The sequence below is a fragment of the Rana temporaria genome, chromosome 11, assembly GCF_905171775.1.
Source record: "Rana temporaria chromosome 11, aRanTem1.1, whole genome shotgun sequence".
In the NCBI taxonomy this organism is placed as follows: Eukaryota; Metazoa; Chordata; class Amphibia; order Anura; family Ranidae; genus Rana; species Rana temporaria.
This window is the reverse complement of record NC_053499.1, coordinates 47229053-47251329: the sequence shown is the minus strand read 5'-3', so window position 1 is coordinate 47251329 and position 22277 is coordinate 47229053. Positions and strand designations below refer to the sequence as shown.

The 22277-nt window shown below is 43.1% G+C and overlaps 1 protein-coding gene across 1 annotated transcript in view; it reads right to left on the bottom strand.

The window, feature by feature from the left end:
• LOC120916787 (mucin-2-like) overlaps positions 1 to 22277 on the bottom strand; it is a 211395-nt gene that overhangs the window by 164541 nt on the left and 24577 nt on the right. Inside the window, exons 5-7 of the mRNA XM_040327724.1 lie at positions 19499 to 19593; positions 6554 to 6680; positions 5315 to 5479 (exon numbers count right to left, since the gene is read on the bottom strand). Of these exons, the coding sequence (XP_040183658.1) occupies positions 5315 to 5479; positions 6554 to 6680; positions 19499 to 19593 (387 nt within the window). The remainder of the gene's footprint in view (positions 1 to 5314; positions 5480 to 6553; positions 6681 to 19498; positions 19594 to 22277) is intronic.

Genomic DNA, 22277 nt, shown 5'->3' with positions numbered 1-22277 from the left:
GCCACAAGCCTCATCTGGAGGCAGTCAGGCCACCATCAGGGGTAGTCCCTCCCACTCCTCCCCCAACAGGGCTGTCCCCCCAGGGGGCTCACCTCCTCCCAGGCCACAAGCCTCAACTGCAGGCAGGAAGGCCACCCAGAAGACCAGGGGGGTGGCCGAGTTCCTGCCTGCAAATCTGCAGAGGGACCAGGCTCGTCAGACACAACATCTGGGTCAGGTCAGCCGGACTTTGGCCCAGATAGAGGAGAGCCTGGCCTCCATCAATGATTCAGTCAGTGACGTGGGCACAAATTCTTTAGCTTTTATACATTTATTTTCTGAGCTGCAGGCCGCCACAACAGGCGTGGCCTGTCTCCCCCCCATGAGTCTCCCCTGAGGGCCCGTGGCCGGCCCAGGCGTAGCTCACGCCGCCACCATTGAGATTTTGGGTGTACTTTTTTTTTTTTCTGAATTTTTATTGTGATTCTAAAATATTGTTTGTGTGTGAATGATGTATGAATGTGGGGGTGACATTCCTGGTGAAAAAGGGTGCCCCCCTTAGTTTTGGTGGATTAGGGATCCCCAGGACCAGGGAGAAGTGATCCCAGGTCCATGTGAATGGTGTATGAATGCACAGTGACATAATTGGAGCCGTGGCGTGGCGTTACTGCTCCCTAATACCATGTGGTTTTCTAGGGTCCAATTAGATGTGCATGTGATGTGTCTGTGGACCACAGTGGGTGTGCATGCATGCATTCTCATTGTGCCATGATTAATGCGTGTGTTTACTGTGCAAAGATGCATTCTGCGAGGCGTCTCCTAACTGCTGTTCCCTCAGAAGAGGGGGTACCCTCGGTTACTAAAGTCACTAGTATAGTTATGAGCATGGTGGCATACAGATTGTAGTCCGGCAAGTGTGTGTGCTCAGCTCTTCCTTAATGGTGTTGCTTTAGCTGACCTTTACACGGCTGGAGCAAAGTTAAGGCACCTTTTATAAAGTTTAACTTTACTCCGGGAAACTAACAGATGCGCACAGGGCGTAGCCTACGCCGCACACACTTAATTTTGTGGATCGCCTTATCTCCCTCATTTGCATCTTTGCCTAGCAAAACAATGGTGTGTCTAGCGTATGTTGCGCTCGAAGAAGCGCCGGTGTAATTTTTTTAGGTAGGACGGAAAAAAATGGTTTTCAGGCGTATTTCGTTTTGAGGATCAGGTGCAAAAATATGTGCGGGGCAATTTTCAATTACGCCGCGCATCTCTAGATACGTCGGCGTAAGTGCTTTGTGAATCTGGCCTATTGTTGCTATATATGTATATTTAGTTTTTTTCCTTTTTTCTTACTTTTTTTATGAATCTTTGGTGCCTAAAAAGTCCATGTATATAGTAATTTGTATATTTCCAATATCTGGGATGTGGCACCTTGCATACTAATTTTGCACTCACAGTTGCCACCTTGTGATGGTGCGCTATTACTATTGAAGTATATGCAGATTGAGCACTTTAGTTGTGCTTTGGTTCATTTCTATGTCTAGTCTGACAGCACTTTACTTATCCAATAGACAGGCCACGTATCCATATTTTTTCAACCCAAGGATGCACATCTAATTGTTCCATAATATGCTGAACATCTAAAATCTCAACCATGCATTTTTCCACAATAATGTGTAATTACCTGTTGTTCCTATACTTGTGTAGTCACAAGTGAACTTTCCATTTCTGCAAATACTGTAAAGAAATTAATTGATGGGAGTTAGTAATTAGCCATGTTTGCTCTAACAATGCACCTACTAATCACTATCAGCCAGTATCGACCTAACTTAACATCATTTCCTTTCTTTAGTCACTCATTACTTCTAGAATCCAAAAGCATATACTGTATAATAAATACAGAATATAAAATATAAACATAAACATTGCCGAAAATCAAGCAAATGCACAGTCAAGCAATCTCCTCAATAGGGCATATACCTCTAGCCCTTTTAAAGTGTTTGTAACCTTAAAAAAAAAGAAAAAAAAAAAGGATCCTGTTACTTTAAAACATGTTATAGTGCCTGTGCTGTGTCATTTGGACCCTGTGTTACCTGAAATACCTGGCTGATCCTGCCTGGTTCTGCTCTTCCCCCTGTAAACATGTTTATTATGGCTGCTGAGCCCTGACACTGTGGTCAGTTTAGGTGCCTCCATCAGCCTCAGCTCTCCTCTCTGCTCTCCTCTGTCCTCCTTCCCCCTCCCCTTCCTGTCCATCATCTCTGACTTCTGCTATCATTTCTGAGTGGAAAAAAGAAAAGAAACTGTGCTAAAATACCATAAACCAAAAGGAGTGAAAGAAAGGAAAAATAACCTATGGCCCAATAACGGCCTATTCACTCTGAGAACTGCGATTAACAAGTAAACAATAAATACAGGAAAAAGTGTGATGTATATCTTTCTCACATAATTTCTGAGTGTAATTTCTACAATCCCCTCTATTACATTAACTGATGTGCCCAGTGTATGTGGTTTTGTAAAAATAAGTGACCGGCCGCCTCTCTCCTCCTCTCCTCCTCCCAGCTGACATTAAAGGGGGTTTCTCAACCCCTCCCACTGTATCTGTCAGACTGGGAGAGGAGAGAGGCGGCCGGTCACATGAGTGCCGAGCGGCGCTCGGAAATACAGTATGGAGCGGCTCATTTTTACAATAGGATGAATCAGAATATCAATATCAATTACAAGCCTTTTTGGCTCAATGGGCACAACACTGAAATTCGAGCATTTGGTAGGGTTTGTTTACACATTATGGACACACAGAGGCAAGCTCGGGTTTGGTCCAAGCACGCAAATTTGGACTGAACAATGGAAGGAGCCGATTGCCGAATGTCATTTAAAATAGCAGTATTATTACCGGTATTATACATGACAGATTCCCACTTCTAATGGTTGTTGAAAGACATTGACGGACGCAGGCATAGCCAAGCCTTTAACAACCATGTAATCACCTGCTATATAAGTAAAGGGGCAGAGAAATGTTGACATATCCAAATTCCCAGCAAGTAAGTGAATGGAACCAGAGATGTCATTGTATTTAAAAGTAATGACAGCTCCTAAGAGGCACAAGCAGACAGACTAGCATAGCAATGTTTTTTTTTCTTTTCATGATTGGCGGACGTTGTTTATTGTGACTGATGCTGGATTTATAATGCTGGGATTTTTTTTATAGTTTTATATTTTTAATAAAGGATCTGTCAAAAACGTGTGTTTATTTACAACTGACATACCCCTACCCCTTACTCATTCATGTAGTGGGGAGCCAAATATCTGGGACCCTCTTATCTACTTCAAAGCAAAAACGAACAATGAGGACATGAAACCAGTACTGCAGTAAGGTAAAGGAAGCTATTTAGCTAAAAAAAATAATTCCTTTAGTGACCCTTTAAGGGTGTGCGCACATCGCGGGCCCCACCACTATGGCCCACCTGGCCTGTGGTCGTGCGCTATGCGGAGTTCCTGACTCTGGGCCCTCCTGGCCTGGAGCAACTGATGCCACAAAGGGGCCCAGTGACTGACTGGGTCCCCCTTCTATTGAGAAGATCCCAGGCTGTATGCCGTTCGGTGGGGGATCGGCTTGAGGAAACCCCGGAGGCAGGTTATCCAAAAGGGCTTGAACAAACCATCAGGGATCTGGTGACCGGTTACTGACCGGTACGCTGAAACTGTCAGACGGTGACCATAACGTGATTTATTGGGAAGATTCGCTCTGCTGTTCACATTGCCAGCATTGAGCCTGTGGCAGAGGCCTCAACTGGCATCTTAATCCAATCAGAGCCAGGCCTGTGGCAGAGGCCTGTTCCTCCCAGCAACTTTAAAGTGACACTCCGGCTGCCAGGCCTGTGGCAGAGGCCTGTTCCTCCCAGCAACTTTAAAGTGACACTCCGGCTGCCAGGCCTGTGGCAGAGGCCTGTTCCTCCCAGCAACTTTAAAGTGACACTCCGGCTGCCAGGCCTGTGGCAGAGGCCTGTTCCTCCCAGCAACTTTAAAGTGACACTCCGGCTGCCAGGCCTGTGGCAGGGGTCTGTCCGGAGGCACTTCACCCACTCTGGCTGGATTGGCGACAAACTGTATCACTGCAGAAAGCAGGACTGCTTTCCTACTATCCAAAGCCTGATACCGCAAAGTTCCTTTACTTTATCAACCTTTTCTGTCTACCTCAAGTTGATGTCGGTCGTGTTGGGCCAAGAAATAAAGCATTCGGAAAACCTTATCTACGAATTGGACATTCGCTTATTGCTCTACTCACTAGCTTCACCCCTAGACAACATATAGAGGTAACTTAACACGCCGATCCCAATTCAACCAGCGGCTCCTGAGGGGGTAGCGCAACACTGGTACTAGTAGAAAAAATGTGATAGGGGAGGGAGCTCCAGAACACAGCCTGTAATTGACAGCTTCAGCTCTGTGCTTGTTGTAGGGGGTGTGTCCCTTTCCTTCCAATCACCTCACACTGAGCTCTGCAGAGTGTACCTTCAGCTCCCTGCTCTCTGCTTTCTGTAATCTTAGACAAACTGTATAAATTCTGTATTTTGAACAGATATAGAAAAGAGATGACTACAGATAAACAGGTACAACTTATGCAGGAGGATTTGTTTCATTCATGTTATCACCTGAGGCTAGTCACTTTAGTGGGTATATGTAAGGGTTTACAACCACTTTAAAGGATAATTGCAGAATTTAACATACATATTCACCTGTGTGGCTACAGCATCGATCTGATGCTGCAGCTGTCCCCCCTGCTGGCTCTAAGACAGAACTAAGTGATCACATGATCACTGACGCTCAGTTCTCAGTCTTCACTGAGTAGAGAGCAGTGACTGTCTGTCACCAGCTCTCTACTCTGCCTCTCCAGTGCTCACTGGAGTGCCAGGCTGTGGAGAAAAAAGGAGCAGCTAACTCAGTGGCACACAGAGGCTAAACCAGCTGCCGTTCAGGCATCTGGGTGGTTAAAGTCAGGATCCGTGCACAGCCTGAACCAGCTCTGTGCTGTCAGCAGATAGCGGGCCCGCTGTCAGCTGAATCAGGGTGACAGGAGTGCAGAAATAAGTGCACTCTGTGACCCAGAAAAGAAGTATGGCCAAACAAGCTTTAAGGCTAACACTGCAATGTGCACCAGTCTTAACACAGACCCAGTGAGTGTTTTCTAGTCACAAAATAACACATTTATACTCCCTGATCAGGACTAAACCACCAATCTTGGAATCAAATACATACCACTCTACGCCATTTCGATAAATCCTTTCTCCCGGGTTGTGGTAGAATCCAGCATGATAACATGGACAATGGCTGGCGGCAACACATTCACCTTTCTCACTCATGTACAAATCTTGGTTACAGACGCAGCCTTCGGTAGGGGCAAATGACAACAAGCAGGATTCATCTGTTTCACTCAAAGCCATGCAGGTGGGCTGGCATTTATCTACATTGTACTGGAAGTTCATTGTAGATGGACATTCTTTTACATATTTATCTGAAAGGAAGAAGAACTGTTGATGTTGCTTATCAAATAAATTAATGGGACATATTGAAGGATTTTAAATGAGGCAATATCTCTAGACATACAGTACACAGTATAGAAATATCCCATTTAAATGCAGACTACTGCAGACAGGAATTGACTGTTCTTTTTGTGTTCTGCCTAATACACATCAAATAGACAGCCATTAAATCCTGAAAAAGATTCTAAATCTCCCTGACTCTACATAACATGAATTGCTTCCAGGTCCTCAACTGAGACTTTAAATAGGAATTGAGAAACATTTCCTGCACTTCCTGTTCTGTCTTCATATACACAAGCAGTGAGTAGAAATTGCCTAATTGGACTGTAGATGGCAATAAATGTTCACAGAGGTACTACCTTCCTACACTGTGTCCAGAAAAGTTTTGTTTTGTCTCCAGAAAGTTTTTTTATTTTTTTTGTAATTTAATGCCGTAACGCTTGTTAATGCATTACTGCATTGCAACAGAACGCATTATTGTGATTGTGTCCTGAAGATAAGCCAGGATCTACCCAGACATCCTTCTTCCCTTATGCCCGTACACACGATTGGGATTCCCGGTGGTAAAAAGTCCGCCGGGATCCCCGGGGGGAAAACCGAGAACCTGCTCGTCATTTTCCCTGTGTACTCACCAGAGGTTTTCCCATTGGGAAAACTGCGGTGAGAGCTTTGGCCGGGAATCCCGGCCGCGTGTATGCTCCACCGCAGTGGTTCCCATAGGGACACTGTCGGGAAAAAGACTGCTGGGAATCGTGGCAGGAAAAAAGTTTTCCTGCTGTGATTCTTGACGGTTTTCCTGTCGGAAAAACTGCCATGGAGCATACACAAGGCCAGTCATGGCAGTTTTCTCGATGGGAAAACTGGTCATGTGCATGAGGCATTACTGTGTGAAGGGATAACCATAAGTGTACTGGCTACCCTTGTGTGTCATTTTTCTGTAGGGATGGTAAACTTGTCATAACAGAGCAAAATAAAGTGTGCAGGCCCATTGGGTATGGACAAGCACGTCTAAGCTTCCGCAAAAAATACAAATGCCCAGATCTTACCACAAATATGTTCTCTCCAGTTTTGAAGCCTGATTCCACGCTCAGCACACGCTCGGATGTAGTTTGAAAATACTGCACATAAACAGTCTTCTGATCTCTTGCACAAACAGGCATCATACAAGCATCTCTACAAGCAAGAAACATTACAAAATGGACCATGAAAGGCAAATATATTTCTGCTTAGTATAAACAAATATAAAACAATACAGACTTTATTTCCAAGGTAACATGGGTCAGATTTGGAACGGGCATGGCTGATAACTTTTAGCGAAGCATAGGCTAAAAAGATATATAAAAGGCTTCTGATGGCATATTTAAAATGATAGTAAGATCTTGTTTTTAAAAAAAAAAAATAACAAACATGTTATACTCACCTGTTCAGTGCTCATTTCTGGTCCTTCCGCCGGTGCTACAGGACCCTCCCTCCTGCCAAGTACCCCCACAGCAAGCAGCTTGCTGTGGGGGCATCCAAGCAGGTGTGCTCTATTCACACAAAGAGCCGCAGATCGGCCCTATTCCTCCCTCTTCTGCACAGGCTAAGTCCAGGACAGTGATCATATTGTTGCTACTTTTGTAAGATAATATCTGGATTTACAGAGTCATTTGGAGTACGCAAAATGGGTTTACATACTTTGGGGGCTATTGAGTATTATATTTAAATTACAATTTTTATGTCTGGAGTTTAGTTTTAAAGGTACATTTGTACAGATGTCCACAAACATAACAATCTCAATCACTGGACCTACTGTATGTAAATAACAGATTGCACATGTATGTTTAATGTGTGGTCCTTAATGGCATGTGTGATGACCATCCATATAATACTAAAAACTAAAAAATCATCCATATAATGTTATTTTTGTACTTTTTGTTATTATAGATGTAGCTACATACATTTTTACGTAAATAATTTAAATCACTTTGCAAAGCTTTGTCTGTATTTTAACATAAAATCAAAATGCATATGTGTATGATCTGTAATATTGAATTTTATATATATATATATATATATATATATATATATATATATATATATATATATATGTGTGTGTGTGAATACAGTATATATATATATATATACACACACATCTATATCTATATCTATATATATATAGATAGATATATACCGTATTTATCGGCGTATACCGCACACTTTTTCCCCCTTAAAATCAGGGGGAAATCGTGGGTGCGCGATATACGACGATCTCCGCTTCCCGTGCTGTGTTTGAACGCCGCCGACGACATATACCGAGCGCAGTACACTCGGGTACACTCGGCCAGGCTCCTAGCCTTTATGCGAGAGGAGCCGAGCGTGGCTGAGCGTGCCCGAGTGTACTGCGCTCGATATATGTCGGCGGCGGCGTTCAAACACAGCGCGGGAAGCAGGGATCAACTCAGAAACAGCGCGGGAGAAGCGGGGAGGACACCACCAGGGCCGCAGACGGACGCCGGACCGGACAAGGCCGCCGGGAAAGACACCGACGAGGGGCATTGAAACTGTAAGTTTTATTTTTTTTCCTGAAATTCCCCTTCCAGGTTGGGGGTGCGCGCTCTACACCGGGGCGCGCTATATAAAGATAAATACGATAGATATATCTATATATATATATATATAGATTTATATATAGATCTATATCTATATATATATTGCATCTGGAAAGTATTTATAGCGTTTCACTTTTTTCACATTTTGTTATGCTACAGCCTTATTACAAAATTGATTAAATTCATTATTTTCCTCAAAGTTCTACAAACAATACCCCATACTGACAATGTGAAATAAGTTTGAAATCTTTACAAATTAAAAGAAAATAAAAAACAAAAATAATCATGTACAGAAGTATTTACAGTCTTTGGCAATACTTTGTTGCAGCACCTTTGGCACCAATTATAGTCTTAAGTCTTTTTAAGTATGATGCTACAAGCTTGGCACACCTATTTTTGGGCAGTTTCTACCATTCTTCTTTGCAGGATTTCTCAAGCTCCATCAGGTTAGATGGGGAGCGTCAGTGCACAGCTATTTTCAGATTTTTCCAGAGATGTTCAATCAGGTTCAAGTCTGGCCAACTCAAGGACATTCACAGAGTTGTTCCATAGCCACTCCTTTGTTAACTTGGCTGTGTGCTTAGGGTCGTTGTCCCTTTGGAAGATGAACAAGGATGTCTCTGTACATTGCTGCATTCATCTTTCCCTTGATCATGCCTTGTCTCTCAGTTCCTGCCGCTGAAAAACATACCCACAGCATGATGCTGCCACCACCATGCTTCACTGTAGGGATGGTATAGGCCAGGTGATAAGCAGTGTTTCATCATCGGACCAGAGAATTTTGTTTATCATGGTCTGAGAGTCCTTCAGGTGCATTTTGGCAAACTCCAGGTGGGCTGCTATGTGCCTTTTATGAAGGAGTGGCTTTCGTCTGGCCACTCTACCATACAGGCCTGATTGGTGGAGTGCTGCAGAGATGGTTGTTGTTCTGGAAGGTTCTCCTCTCTCCACAGAAAAATGCTGGAGCTCTGTCAGAGTGACCATTGGGTTCTTGGTCACCTCCCTGACTATGACCCCTACCCCCTGATCTCTCAGTTTGACCAGATTACCAGCTCTAGGAACAGTCCTGGTGGTTCCAATCTTCTCCTGTTTACAGATGATGGAGGCCATGGTGCTCATTGGGACCTTCAATGCTGCAAAAAAAATGTCGGCACCGTTCCCTTGATCTGTACAATCCTGTCTTGGGGGACTACAGACAATTCCTTGAACTTCATGGCTTGGTTTGTGCTCTGACATGCACTGGTAACTGTGGGACCTTATGTAGACAGGTGTGTGCCTTTCCAAATCATGTCCAATCAACTGAATTTACCACAGGTTGACTCCAAACAAGTTGTAGAAAACCCTCAACGGTGATCAGTGGAAACAGGTTGCACCTGAGCCAAATTGTGAGTGTCATGGCAAAGGCTGTGACTACTTATGTACGTGGGATTTTTTCATTTTTTATTTTTAAGAAATTTGCAAAGATTTCAAACAAACTTATTTCACGCTGTTATCATTGGGGTATTGTTTGTAGAATTCTGAGGAAAATAATGAATTGAATCCAATTAAAATAAACTAGTACCATGCTGTACACTTTTGTGAAAATTCCAAAATTAGGTATAAAGACAATATACAGTGGATTCTATTTATCATCATTAGTCATTTAGGTCAACATTGGATCATTCAGAGATCCTCACTGAACTTCTGGAGAGAGTTTGCTGCACTGAAAGTAAAGGGGCTGAATAATTTTGCACGCCCAATTTTTCAGTTTTTTATTTGTTAAAAAAGTTTGAAATATCCAATAAATTTCGTTCCACTTCATGATTGTGTCCCACTTGTTGATTCTTCAAAAAAAATTACAGTTTTATATCTTTATGTTTGAAGCCTGAAATGTGGCAAAAGGTTGCAAAGTTCAAGGGGGCCGAATACCTTCGCAAGGCACTATATATATATATATATATATATATATATATATTACAAAAACAAATAAAGCTATGCAATAAATATTCATGCAAAATAATACAGTGGGTTGTGCATAAAGTGCTAACGTGTCAGGGCACTGCCCTTTACGGTCACATTTCCCCAGTTGGCTCTGGGTGGAATTGAACCTGGGACCTGTCCATTGTGAGTCCAGCTCTTTGCCTCTGAGCCACTGCTCAACTACTACTTTGCTTGCTGTCCCTTGGAGCCTGGTTCTGAACCCATGTTACTTTGGACCAATCAGTGGCCAGTGCGGCCTATTTAAGCCAGCCCCTTCCCCTTTGCTAATTGCTGGTTCGTTGTCAGCTTTACCCTGTGAGAGAACCTTGGAAACCTGTATACCCAGACCTGCTTGACCCGGATTGGACCTTGACGATTCTCTGCCATCTCCTACACTTGACCCCTGCCTGCCTATCGGATTTGCTGTTGTCTCCTGCCCCTTGACCTTGGCTTGCTCTCACGGACTTCCTCTGATCTCTCCAACTCCTGACCCACGGCCTGTGACCCGGATTTGCCTTTGTTTCCTGTTGGTCCCTTCTGGACTTACCTGCCTGTTCCTGCCTGATCAACGACTGTCTCCAGTCCTCTGCACCTGCCCTGTTTTCGTCAGCTGCACCAAGTCTGCCTACCAGTTCCCGGCACAGGTGCCTCCTTGTGCCGTCCCTCCTCTGTTCTAACTCCAGGGAGTGGTCTGCACAGGGTCGCAAAGGTGAGCATCAGCATCTCGGCCTCGGTGAGTACTTACCTTATTGGTCCTGACAGTACGAACCAGCCCTTATGTCTGAGGCCGACAGGGCATGCTCACCCCTTGAAAACCTGTGTCAACAGGTGTCTGTTTTGACGGTTGCCGTTCAAAACTTGCAAGAAGGTAAACCCTTGCATAATGGACTAACTAATGTTATGGAGTCCTCAGACTTATACAAGATGCTCTCCTCCCTGGCTCTGCAAGTCTCCAGCCTGAACCATACTATTCAGGAACTACAACAGGAGGTCCAAAAATTTAAAGAGACAACACGCCCAGCCCCGGAACCTGTATATTATGAGCCATTTGTTCTTATGCCAGAAAAATTTGATGGGAACCGTGCATCCTTCCTGTGCTTTCAAACCGACTGTGAGCTGTTGTTCACCCTCAGACCTAGGACCTATGCCACGGATTATATTAAGGTTCGAGCCTCCATCAATTTGCTAACAGGGCAGATCAAATCGTGGGCTCATCTGCTGTTGCAGGAAAAGAGTCCAGTCTTGGACAGCTGGGAGACGTTCATGTCTGCGCTGGACTCATATGTTTCTGTTTCCAAGAAGACCAGCGCTCCCAGGTCTGCTCTTAATTCACGGGGCCTACGGGTACCCAGGGATAGGAAGCCCCAGTGCGGTTATGACACCCAGCCAGCCCAGTGTGTGCCAGATTATGAAACCCTGTATGTGCCCAGCCAGGAAGCTTCCCCATCACAAGGTCTTGATATCTCTGTGGATGCTCACACGCCTACCTTGGAGGAGGAAGAACCTATGCAGATCGGGGTCATCCGGTCCAGCCTATCTATGGCAGAAAGAGAGCGGAGAAGAGCCCATGGACTTTGCTTTTATTGTGGTGCTAGCGGGCACCTTATATCGCTTTGCCCAACTCGGCCAAAGCTTCTTCAAGTGGGTACTATTGGAAGTTTTTTCTATGCCTCAGAATCTGTACCTACCTTTCCAGTGTCCCCAGTTCCTGTGTCCCCAGTTCCTGTGTCCCCAGTTCCTGTGTCCCCAGTTCCAGTGTCCCCAGTTCCAGTGTCCCCAGTTCCAGTGTCCCCAGTTCCAGTGTCCCCAGTTCCAGTGTCCTCAGTCCCAGTGTCTTCAGTCCCAGTGTCTTCAGTCCCAGTGTCTTCAGTCCCAGTGTCTTCAGTCCCAGTTCTTATGTCCTCAGTTTCTGTGTCCCCAGTTCCAGTTCCGGTGTCTTCAGTTCCTATGTCCCCAGTTGAAGTTCTCCCTCCAGACTGCACGTATGCCTCGGATGGTACTATGGTCCGTAGACAGGATCTGGTAATATTTGAACAGGCCTTACAAGCAAGGAGGGCGCCCCCTACCAGAACTTCAGGATCAAAAAAGCCAAAAAAGAAAAAGTAAAGATCTACATGCTCCCTGTTTGATCCATCAGGAGCATCTGGAACTAGTGGACAGTTTGGGCGTCCGGAGTCCGCCCCTAGGGGGGGGGGGCACTGTCAGGGCACTGCCCTTTACGGTCACATTTCCCCAGTTGGCTCTGGGTGGAATTGAACCTGGGACCTGTCCATTGTGAGTCCAGCTCTTTGCCTCTGAGCCACTGCTCAACTACTACTTTGCTTGCTGTCCCTTGGAGCCTGGTTCTGAACCCATGTTACTTTGGACCAATCAGTGGCCAGTGCGGCCTATTTAAGCCAGCCCCTTCCCCTTTGCTAATTGCTGGTTCGTTGTCAGCTTTACCCTGTGAGAGAACCTTGGAAACCTGTATACCCAGACCTGCTTGACCCGGATTGGACCTTGGCGATTCTCTGCCATCTCCTACACTTGACCCCTGCCTGCCTATCGTATTTGCTGTTGTCTCCTGCCCCTTGACCTTGGCTTGCTCTCATGGACTTCCTCTGATCTCTCCAACTCCTGACCCACGGCCTGTGACCCGGATTTGCCTTTGTTTCCTGTTGGTCCCTTCTGGACTTACCTGCCTGTTCCTGCCTGATCAACGACTGTCTCCAGTCCTCTGCACCTGCCCTGTTTTCGTCAGCTGCACCAAGTCTGCCTACCAGTTCCCGGCACAGGTGCCTCCTTGTGCCGTCCCTCCTCTGTTCTAACTCAAGGGAGTGGTCTGCACAGGGTCGCAAAGGTGAGCCGCCCTCAGCATCTCGGCCTCGGTGAGTACTTACCTTATTGGTCCTGACATAACGTGCATAAACTAAAACATGTGTTTAATCATACAAGTGTATCAATAATATTAATTCATAGATTTGATCATTCAGGTGCATCAATAATGATAATTCATCAAAATAAAATCCTTTCAAAACGTACAGTGATTTAAATTCAAGTGATGGTGCTCCAAACTCTTCAACGTGATTGCACACTCGTGCTGCCCCCCCCTTTGTGGATCTGCTCACCCCAGAACGTGTGACCGCACAACTAAGTTTGGTCAAAACACACTATTAAACCACCTCTGGGTTCTGTGTTAAAGTGGTTGTACACCCTGCACAACCACTTTTCCCTACAGGTAAGCATGTATCCCAGAATACCCATGATTAAGTCACGTGACTAGTGACGATACATGTGGGGGAGGAGCCTACAGTGACGGACCATCGGATGTCTATCCCGAGTGAGGAGTCCACTTAAACTGAGCGGCAACATACCCTGTCTATATTATAAGCGAGGATACGTGAGTGCACTAAGTGCAACCTTTATCCACATCTATATGGTACAATATTGCGCTATGTTTCCTTTCCTCCTCTTTTGCATGTGACTGAATGAAACTGGAAACATCTGATTGCTGCTGGAGGTTGTTGTAATCTGATCACATTGAAGTGAGAGCTTGGCAATTAGGGAAGGAGCACTGCAGACTGACTGATTCAATCATCAGGACTTTTTTTCATGATCTACTCACATATATATTAAGAGTTTTCTCACTAGGTTTTTTGCTTGATTGAATATGTACGATTCACATTGCACATGAGTTAATACGAGCGCATCAGTATTTATTCATTTATCATTTGGTTTAGTTCACTGTTTTTTGATTGCTGCTGTATTATTTAGTTATTTTTTGTGGTTTCTTTGAGATTATTTGTTAGTAGCGCTGTAGTTCTTTTTCACTCTGTTTAAGGTCATGCTACAGCATCTCAATCGAATTTAAGTCTGGACTTGGACTAGGCATCTCCAGAACCTTAATTTAGTTTTTTTGAGCCATTCAGGCAGTTCAGAGAGGATTCAGATCATTGTCCTGCTGCATAACGCAAGTGTGCTTGAGCTTGAGGTCAGGAACTGATGGCCAGATATTCTCCTTCAGGATTGTGTGGTAGAGCATACAGTTCATGGTTTCATCAATTATGACAAATCGTCCAAGTCCTGAAGCTGCAAAGAAGTCCAGGACGATCACACTACCGCCACCACGTTTGACTGTTGGTTTGATGTTCTTTTTATGAAATGCTATGTTAGTTTTATGCCTGATGTAACAGGATGCACAACTTCCAAAAAGTTTAACTTTTGTCTCATCGGTCCAATATTTGCCCAAAAGTCTTGGTGATAATGAAGATGTTTTTTTTTTTTTTTTGCAAATGTGAGACCAGCCTTTGTGTTCTTTTTGGTCAGCCGTGGCTTTCTCATTGGCACTCTCCCATGGATGCCATTGTCGCTTATTGTTAAATCATGAACACTGACCTTAACTGAAGCAACTGGGGCCAGCAGTTATTTAGATGTTGTTATGGGCTATTTTATTACCTCCTGGATGAGTCGCCATTTCACTCTTTGAGAAGTTTTGGTAGGTCAGCCACTTCTGGGAAGGATCACCGCTGTTTCAAGTTTTCTCTATTTGTGGATGTGGTGCTCATTGTGAATCACTGGAGTCCCAAAGCCTTAGAAATGGCTTTGCAACCTTTTCCTGACTGATACATGTCAATTACTTTGTTTCTCATCTGTTCTTGAATTTCTTTAGATCACAGTATGATGTGTTGTTTTTTTAGATCTTTTCGCGTGCTTCACTTTGTCACAAAGATTCAATTTAAGTGATTTATTGATTCAACAGGTCTGCCAGTAAACAGGCTGGAGTGTGACAAGTGAAATAATATGGTTAATTCATGATTTAGCAAGGTGGGAATTACTTTTTCACATAGGGCCAAGCAGGTTTGGACAACATTTTTCCTCTAATTAATGAAGTTATCATATAAAAACTGCATCTCATATTTACTTGGGTTATCTTTGTGTAATATTAAAACTTGTTTGATGATCTGAATCTTTTAGGTATGACAAATATGCAAAAAAAATAGAAAAGGGGGGAAATCATTTTTCACAACATTTTGTGTGTGTGTGTATGTGTGTGTGTGTATATATATATATATATATATATATATATATATATATATATATATATACACACACAGTATCTCACAAAAGTGAGTACACCCCTTACATTTTGGTAAAGACTTTATTATATCTTTTCATGTGACAACACTGAAGATGCACACCTGGCCCTGGGATATGCTTGCTGTTTCACCAAACACCAAGCTGTCTACTTACAAACAAACCCTTTTGTTGTTGGCACACCTTAACCGGTAACTCACAGCTCCTTGTGCGGCCTTTGATTACCTGCTGCTAACCTCCACATAGGTCCCAGGGCCCCTCCTCATACTTTTAATATCTCTATACAGCCAATACAGGTTTTCCTCTGCTGTTGGGTCCTTTCTCCAACTTGGCGGTGGGCCTCTGTTCCCTAGCGGGTGGAATCTCTCTGTACAGAAATTCTCCTGACGAAGCAACTATCATTGCGAAACTAGAAGAGATTTTGACTTGTATGACCCCCTTCGTTTCACCGCCACCCTGTGTCTAGGGTTTATGCCATCTCGGTGATTGGGACGGTTGGTCATACAATATGTCCACTATTTTATACTGCTGTGTTTGATATATTTTATAACCATGTGTGTCTCCTGTTTTTTGATATTATGTTAAATAAACTGATTTATATTTTTTACCTTTACCACAACTCTCTTATAAATTTTCTTAACTAGTACCACTATAGTCCCTCTGCCCCTACTTGCTCTGTGTCTCTTTGGGCCTTTGGGGTCCCATTAACCCTTATTCTATTCAAAATTGATCTTTAGGATGATGGTACTATAATTTTATGTTTATTTTCTACACTTAGAGGCTTTCATATAAATCACTGAAGAAATGACAGTTTGCTACAATGTAAAGTAGTAAGTATACAGCTTGTATAACAGTGTACATTTGCTGTCCCCTCAACATAATTTAACACACAGCCATTAATGTCTAGACCACTGGCAACAAAAGTGAGTACACCCCATAAGTGAAAAATTTCCAAATTGGGCCCAAAGTGTCAATATTTTGTGTGACCACAAGCCATTTTCCCTCCCTGGTGTCATGTGACCCATTAGTGTTACAAGGTCTCAGGTGTGAATGGGGAGCAGGTGTGTCAAATTTGGTGTTATTTGGTGTTTAGTGTTGGTCTCTAATACTGGTCGCTGGAAATTCAATATGGTACCTCATGACAAAGAACTCTCTGAGGATCTGAAAATAATAATAGTTGCTCTACATAAAGATGGCTTAGGCTATAAGAAGATTACCAAGACCCTGAAACTGAACTGGCCAAGACCATACAGTCTCCTTCGGAGACTGGGCCACAGGGTAGTATTCCAACATGATAACGGCCTCAAACACACCACCAAGACCTCAACTGCCTTGCCAAAGAAGCTAAGTGTAAAGGTGACGAACTGGCCAAGCAAGTCTCCAGACCTAAACCCTATTGAGCATCTGTGGGACATCCTCAAATGGAAGGTGATGTCATCATGGAAGAGTGGAAGAGGACTCCAGTGGCAACCTGTGAAGCTCTGGTGAACTCCATGCCCAAGAGGGTTAATGCAGTGCTTGAAAATCATGGTGGTCACACAAAATATTGACACTTTAGCACCAATTTTGGACATTTTCACTTAGGGGTGTACTAACTTTTGTTGCCAGCGGTTTAGACATAAATGGCTGTGTGCTGAGTTATTTTGAGGGGACAGCAAATGTACGCTGTTATACAAGCTGTACACTCACTGCTTTACATTATAGCAAAGTGCAATTTATTCAGTGTTGTCACATGAAAAGATATAATAAAATATTTACAAATATGTGAGGGGTGTACTTATTTTTGTGAAATACTGTACACAGTGGAACCTCGGTTTACGAGTAACATGATTACCGAGTGTTTCGCAAATACAAGCACTGCATTTTTAAAAATCGTAACTCGGTTTGCAAGTGTTGTCTCACAAAACGAGCACAATTCGGGCCAAAGTAGTTGGCCTGAGGTGGGGGGGGGGGGCACCGGAGCTGAGCACAGGAAATGCACGGAAAGGCCCGACGACAGCTCGGCTGACCTTGGCAAATCTCGGGAACAGAGTCTTTCCGAGGTTTGCCGAGGTCAGCCGAGGTATCCTCAGACCTTTACGGCCTTTTCCGAGGCTCTCTGGTGCCCGCCCCGGCCCTGGCCGCATGCGGTATTGCATGCTATTAAATTCAATGCGGAAAAAATTGTTTTTGTTTCCATTGACTTCAATGGGGAATCTCGCTTTGATATGCGAGTACTTTGGATTACGAGCATTCTCCTGGAACGGATTATGTTAGTAATCCGAGGTTCCACTGTGTGTATATATACAGGTGGCAGTTATCTTCCATGACAGTGTAGTCTCGCTACTGCCACTTCAGTTTTACCATTCAGATTTATATCACTGTAAAATGTATATTGCCTTCTATTCACTTAGGTCTGATTATATGGTGGATGTTTTTCAAAGTAAAAGTGAACTTTCACTTGGGTGAAGAGAGAATGTCACTTTTAGTGCTGCAATATTGAAAACTGCTAAAGAAACAAATCCCTGGGGGTGCGTCCATAAAGGGCGCAGGAGCCCGCCCCCTCTCTCCTGCCACCTGTCTATCACCAATAGATAGATTCATGCATTGCATGAATCTATCTATTGTAGCCGCTGCCACCCCCTATTCAGGTGTCCGTCCCCTTGTCGGGTGCCGGGCATCTGAAATACAGAAGCGGTTTTTTTTTTTAAGCACCTGATTAGAGCCATAGGCTCTAATAGGCTTCCAAATTGGTAAACAGCGGGCGCAATTCTGTGCTGTTTGCTGTTAAATCGCTTTCCTAACAATGACCCGCCTCTCAGCCAATTAGGTGCTCGGGTCTAGCATATAACAGCATGTAAAACCATCTGTCTGCAATCTGGGTTAAGGGAGCTCCCTTAAGGTTAAGGGAGCTCCCTGAGGAAGTCCCGCCCATGGGATGTAACGCGTACAGAGGGTAGGAGCTACGCAGAACGTCACCCACGACCGCCGCAGAAGACAGACAGATGGTTTTACATGCTGTTATATGCTGTTATGCTGACACTCGGCACACTGAGTGTCCTTACATGTGAGTGCAACTTTTTTATTGTTTGTTTTTATTAAAAGAAATCCAATCGGAGAGCACTAGATTTTCCCCTTTCTTTTCAATTATATGGTGGTATCCCTGTTGGAAAGTCATTGGGTTTGGATCCGTGGTGCTAAATCCCATCCATCCGTTTCCTATGGAGGCTGTCAGCTGTTAATACAAACAGATATGCTTTGTGATCCGCAAGGGTCTAAGCTCTGAGGTGAGAGGCCATCTTTCACTGGTGGTGGATATTATATGGTGTCATCCCTTCACTTTTCACTCTGGAATTTCTTTTCGTTGGACTGACTGTGGATTTATTTATTTATGGTTTTTCCTCACATGGACACTGTTTTTGTTAATATTATATACACTAGCATTGTGTATCTTTTCACTTTATTTATATATTTATTTTTGTTTTATTGCGCTGCACTGTTTATTATATAGTTCTATTTGTGAATTTTTTATGAATTTGTCCTTAGTGCTGGCTTGCATTTATTAGGTTTTATTTTATTCATTTTTTCCAGCGCTGAATATTTTCTATTAGTCAGAGGATGCAACCTCCTGTGTTCACTAAGCAGCAGGGCAGCCACTCAGCATGGGACCCGGAAGCTAGACGGCAGCTTCCACAGGGATTGGCAAGTATGGCACATGCATACTTAAAGGGTCACTAAAGGAAAAAAATGTTTTTGCTGAAATGACTGTGTACAGGGTATAGAGACATAAAAGTTAACTGATTCCTTTTAAAAATAGATTAAATTCAATCATATAATGTGCCTCTAGTTTTACTTTCGTTTTTAAACTGGTTTCATGTTTCTGTGAAGTAAAGAGACCCACAGAACAAAAACAAACAAATCCAGGGCAGTGTTTTGTTTTTAAAATGAATCTGATTGGTTCTGAGGAGTTTTAGACACACAGCTTGGACGACAGTGAAAAGCTGCCATGAGATTTTTCATAAGGAACCAGACAAGCAGGAAGTGTGGAGATCACAGCAGAATTACAGAAACTTCAAAGTAAAAACGAACAATGAGGACATGAAACCAGTACTGCAGTAAGGTAAAGGAAGCTATTTAGCTTAAAAAAATGTCCTTTAGTGATCCTTTAAAGTGGTCAAACTGGACCAATGTAACTATGCAAAAATAGCCACACCTGGAATTCAGCTTTAAAAATGTGTTACAAACCCAAATTTGTATTGAATTTGAAAGAATTTACAAAACTGATGCATCTCATACTTATTGTTGATTAGGAGATGATTGCCATTGTGATTAATTAATAGATTGATAGAGTAATCAATTGATTAATAAACAGTACCTAATAAACATTACCTGATAATAAATTGTTGGATTAACTACAGAGTGACAAGCTGAGAAAACTTCAGTTCCGGAATTCAGCTTGGAGCACCAGTCATGTGCATACGATTCTGTGTGTAAAATGACAGTGTTGTTACAGCTATGAATATAATGATGCTATGAAGGAATACTGATTTTAGAGTATCTATAGACAAACTTTTTGTTTTTTTTGTAGTTTTGGATAGATTATGGAGGGTTTTGAACCTATGTCAGGGTTTTATTGCTTTCTGTGTTCCCAGCAAGGAGATGTACCCTCTCTGTTTGTCCTGGTAGGCATTGTCAGTGGGATAGAAAGTGATGGGACATCTAAAATTATACTACTACTTTAATACAGTAGAGACAGACCCTGGCCATTGTCAAAAATTCTGCATACCATAAAATTCCCACTTGGGTGTAACTACTGTATAGTCAAACATAACTCCAATATGATGGGTCTCATGCACATGTGAGAAGCATATAGTGTATTAAAGCATATACCGTATTTTCCGGCGTATAAGATGACTTTTTACACCGGAATTTCACAGCCAAAATCCGGGGGTCGTCTTATACGCCGGGTATACCAGCTGCTCGATCGATATCAGCTGCCGGGTGCTCTGTACGGCTGCATGTATTCTGTATATGCGCCGCTTAGCCAATCCCGATGCACTGTGTGATGACAGAGCATGCTAAGCCTGCTCGGATTGGAGTAACGACCTCTGCCAATCCGAGCAGGCTACATTTATGTAGCCTGCTCAGATTGGCAGAGGTTGTTATCCAATCCGAGCAGGCTTAGCATGCTCTGTCATCACACAGTGCATCGGGATTGGCTGAGCGTGCATATACAGAATACATGCAGCCGTACAGAGCACCCGGCAGCTGATATCGATCAAGCATAGTGATTGGCTGAGCGCGGCGCGCATTTTACAAACTACATACAGCTGTATAGAGCACCCGGCGGGCTTCTTCATTACTTCCACACAAGGGGGTCGTCTAATACGGTGAGTAGACTACAAAACCACCGTTTTTAGCAGCATGTCAGGGGGTCGTCTTATATGCCGAGTCGTCTTATACGCCGGCAAATACAGTACTCTATTAGCTTAACAACATTTTATATATACCCAGTATATTTGATGCCACTAAAAACATTTAAAAATGAAACCACGCTTATTGCAGGGCCTATAGGGAATGTATCAATAGTATCTAATATGGTAAATCAGCCACAATAGTCATCTAATATAGTAGGTACATGTCACACTAAATATCACACACTTGTCCCTGGCTGTCTATCAACAAAATTACAACATATTCACCCGTATGTAAACTTGTATCCAAATATCTCTATTTAGGATTTGATGTGACGATTGATTCCAGGAACAATGTGATATTGCTAGTGATCGCTGCTGGTGAGGGTTCTTGCTGGGATGAGCACACAGAACTCACACAGAACAGGATTTTTTTAAATTCACTTCTGAACCATAAGATGCAATCACAGTATCCCAATTAAGGATATTCATCCCAAACTAGATGTATATCAATGAGACCGAGGTAGCATGGATTTGACAAGTATGTACTGTAGAACATGTTGCTCACCTAACTACAGTAAATGTCTGAATTTAACCGCTCAAATACGGTAAAGTTCAGAAATGTATAGCACATTATATACATGCATAGAATATTATACTTGCTAAGCATGGTTGTACAAAGTTCAAATGTGATCTTGTTGAGCGGATAAAAAACATCTACCAAATACATGAGGTAAATCAGTTGGGTTCAGTGCAGACAAGAAGGACCCCTAGCAGTGCAGGCAGTCCTACAGAAACATTTATTGTGAAGATGGGTTCTAATTATACACAATTGCATCAAATGAATGAAAAATAATGATAAAATGTCTTAAATTGGTCAAACTGGCTGATTATGATTGTCTTGTATTTATTTGAAGGATTTGTGCACAATTAGAACTAATCTTCATGTATCTTGTTTAGAACTTCATGTATGTCATTTATGTAGGACTACCTACACTGTCATGGGTCCTTTTTGCAAGCACTGCACACTGTGGATTGCCTAATATGTTTGGTGAAGGTTTTAGGTCCACGCAATGAGATCATTTTTGAAATATGTACATCCATAATTAGCCAGGACATTACTCAATGCATATATATTATGTATGTACTACAAAGTCCTGGACTTTACCATATGGGAGCAGTTGACATCAGACATTTGTATGGTTGAGTCACATGCTATATGGAGCACATTTGTTAAATCAATGCTACTCTAGCCACATGGATATACATATTTGCACATAAGATTGCGATGAGCAGCCCTAATTGGGAAACTGTGATTAGATATACTATCAAGTAAATTGCATCTTATGATTCCGAAGTAAAATTCATATTTGGAGTTCTAAGCTCTAATCCCAACAAGAACTTTCACTAGCAGTTATTACATCTGGTGTAAGGGGTGCTATGGTTGCACATCTGATGTAAGGGGTGCTGTGGTTGCACATCTGGTGTAAGTGGTGCTGTAATGGTACATCTGGTGTAAGGGGTGCTGTGGTTGCTCATCTGATGTAAGGGGTGCTGTGGTTGCATATCTGGTGTAAGGGGTGCTGTGGTTGCACATCTTATGTAAGGGGTTCTGTGGTTGCACATCTAGTGTAAGTGGTGTTATAATGGTACATCTGATGTAAGGGGTGCTGTGGTTCCACATCTGGTGTAAGGGGGGCTGTGGTTGCACATCTGATGTAAGGAGGGCTGTGGTGGTGACATTTGATGTAAAG